This window comes from Fringilla coelebs (genome assembly GCF_963513975.1).
Source record: "Fringilla coelebs genome assembly, chromosome: 1".
Lineage (NCBI taxonomy): Eukaryota > Metazoa > Chordata > Aves > Passeriformes > Fringillidae > Fringilla > Fringilla coelebs.
In genome coordinates, this window is record NC_140028.1 from 86823658 (window position 1) to 86826730 (window position 3073).

The 3073-nt window shown below is 45.8% G+C and overlaps 1 protein-coding gene across 3 annotated transcripts in view; it reads left to right on the top strand.

The window, feature by feature from the left end:
• Nucleotides 1–3073, top strand: part of RREB1 (ras responsive element binding protein 1) — a 122132-nt gene that overhangs the window by 115287 nt on the left and 3772 nt on the right. For 2 of the 3 annotated variants that reach the window (XM_084213811.1, XM_084213812.1), the window contains one exon: nucleotides 213–956. In XM_084213811.1, coding sequence (XP_084069937.1) covers nucleotides 213–956 — 744 coding nt within the window. The remainder of the gene's footprint in view (nucleotides 1–212; nucleotides 957–3073) is intronic. The other variant, XM_084213813.1, reaches the window with a different exon arrangement.

A 3073-nucleotide genomic window follows, 5' to 3' on the forward strand; every position in this document is an offset into this window, starting at 1 on the left:
TTTGAAGAAAGCATTTTGTGAAAGAGTTTGTATCATCTTGTTAATTGGGTTCTGTGGTATTTTAATGTCTTCTCAGCTGCAAGTTACTGGCCTAGGTCACAGACAAGAGAAACAGATGTTGGGATGCTTGATCAGAAGCAGTGCTCCTGGGTCCATGTGCAGCTGCTGATAGTTGGGAATCCCACTGAAAGTTTCTCTGTGTTTCCTTGCAGAGAGCCAGGCGGATGCAGAGACACTAGCTACAGGAAACAAAGCCTTGAACCTGAGCTGTGGTGAGAAGGAGCAGTCAGAGGAAATGACAGAGCTACCAGAGAGTGAGCGCAGCCCCAGGGAGGAGCAGAAGGCCGATTCCCTTCTGGCAGAAGAGGATGCTGAAGAAAAAGTGGATGGATATGAAGAGGGCCCTGAGGAAGATTCTGTAAGTAACAAAAGTCTTGACCTCAATTTTGCCAGCAAATTAATGGACTTCAAGCTGGCAGAGAGTGACCAGAGTGCAGGCAGCAGTCCTCAGACTGAAAGGAAACATGCCTGTGACATTTGTGGCAAAACCTTCAAGTTTGCTGGCACTCTTAGCCGTCACAAAAAGGCCCACATTCGTGAGGACAGAAAGGATGAAAGGAGCAGTGAGGATGAAAGCAAAAGCATTCAGGATGATGCAGGAGCTCCCTCGATGCATGACTCTGGTCTTGAGCAGGAAGAGTCTCCGTTGGACTTGAAGGTAGTGGAGTCTCCTGTGGACTTTGAGGCAACAGGAAAGGAGAATGAAGAGAGCGAAAGCATCTCTGAGGGGGAAGGCACAGAGAGAAAGTCCACTGAGAAGAGCAGTGATGACAAACCAAAGACTGATGGGGCTAAGAGTACTGCAAAAGCAGACAAAAGAAAGAAAGTCTGTACTGTGTGCAACAAGCGTTTCTGGTCTCTGCAAGATCTGACGCGACATATGCGGTCTCATACAGGTAAGAGGAGGCTTGAGGGCAGAACAGACCATCAGGTGTCCCACCAGACTGAGGTGTCTGCTCTGGAGGTACACAGTTGCTACTGGCACTTGAGGTTGGAGACACTGCTTTTAGTCCTAGAGGTATCTGCAAGGTGTCATCTCTGCCCCAGTCCCCCATGCTGCATAAAAAGCCTATGGAGGGAGCGAGAATTGCAGCCACTGCTTTATTTTCAACTCCCAAACTGTTTTCCTCATGATTGCTTGCAGAGTTCAGAGGTGAGGGCAAGTGTGGAGATCCCTGGGCAGCTTCTGACTCCCTTCTTGCCATGTGTGTGTGGCTTTACTTCTTCCCAATATTTTGACCAGCAGTGGAGAAACTGTATCATGAGACTTCACCTCTGAGTCAAAGTTGAGAGGGAGAGAGAGAGAGAGAGAGAGAGAAAGAGTTTGGTTTTGTCTGATGATCTGAGCCCAATATGGGTAACATGCTGGTGATATGTGTGATCTGCTGCTTGGGTGGAAGGCAGAGATCCAGTGGGCACTTGGGCCAGGAATGTGGAGCACAGGTAGTGAAACATTTGCCCAGTGACTTGAGTGGGCAGTGGGATTGCTTTATGTGACAGGCAGATTGCAGCAGTGCCTTGCAAATGAGATGAAGCCATGAACCAGCTCAAAGGTGAATTAATCATTCATCCTTATTAATTATGTATTTTACCTGCCAGCAAGCTGCTCTGACGTAGAAAAACTGGTCCATTTTGACATTTTGTGTCTTTTGAAGGTTCTCTCTGCTGAAGACAAGATCTTCGCCATTCACAAAATATTTGTGCTGTAACTGGCAGTGATTTTTAGAAAACTACACCAAAGAGTAATGCCTGAATAGCTTCAACCCTTCTAAATCATAAATATTCACCTACTGAGTGCAAAACTGACCTGTTTTCTTCTGCCACTGAGCCACAAGTGAAACGCGACAGGTCCCATTCTTGTGCCTATTTTCATACAAGTGCAGAAGCTTCAGGGAAATGCTGATGTCTAAAGTACTGAGCTTTACCCCCAACAATGTGTGCCTGTGGACATTTCCATACTCTCTGTTTTAATTGTTTTCATTGCCTGCTGAGTTATTGTGGGCCTTGTCAGTATGCTTTTTTCTCTTTCTTATTTGACACGTGAAAGATGTTTTAACATAGAATAGGTGTGGAACAGGAACCAGCACAGTGTTTTCTTCAAATTCATAAATGTAACTGTGACCTACCCTCACTGTCAGATCAATGTATTTTCAGCTGAGGATTTTGCACCGATGCTGTGGGTTGACTCTTCTCCTTGTCTCATTCCCACTTGTTCAACTATATTGACAAAATACTGTCAGGTTGCCCATTCCTTATACTTCGGTTTTCATGCGTTAGGTTTTTTAAAGATACCTGTAAAGGTTTTGGGATTTGTTTACTCAGAAGAGGAACATTTGGGACACACTGAAGTGTGCAAGAAACCTCTGCCTGCCTACCACGTGTCTCTTTCTGATGCTCATTGGCACAAGATAGTGTCTTGATGGAACTGCAGCACTGAAAAGTCTTTAAGAGGCACAGTTGGAAAGGGAGGACAGGGTGGGGTGGGACCTTTGTCTCTTCAGTGCACCTTGGGGCAGTGTGCATGGTTTGTATTTTGGGAAAATTTTGTCTGTGGGGCTGTGGTTACTTTGTTTTCCAATGAGTTCCTGCTGAGGAAACTATTCTCTATCTCCACATGTGTCTGCAGGAGGGAACCCATGTGGTGGGCTGATTTCATAAAGGCATTTGAGTTCCAGAGATTGACTGTAAACTTTTTCCAGAAAAGTTGCTGACAAAATTAGGCAGGATGCTAGTGAGCACCTAGTGCTTACGGTCTTCCTCCCTCCTCAGTGCAGGGCCTTGCCAAGCCTGTAGACATTTAGTTTGAGCTCCATTTGTGCTGTGGCCACTTACCTGTACTCAGGCTTGCACTCCATCAGCTAGTTTGCTAGTTCAGAAACAACAAATCTGCATAAATGTGATGTTTGATGTAGGTACTGAATTTCCAAAGTGCAAAGTATTTCGTGCTGCTTCAAACAAGAGGGAGGAGCGTGTGCGACCTCAGAGCTGACTTCGTGTTGTCATTCTCTTCCAG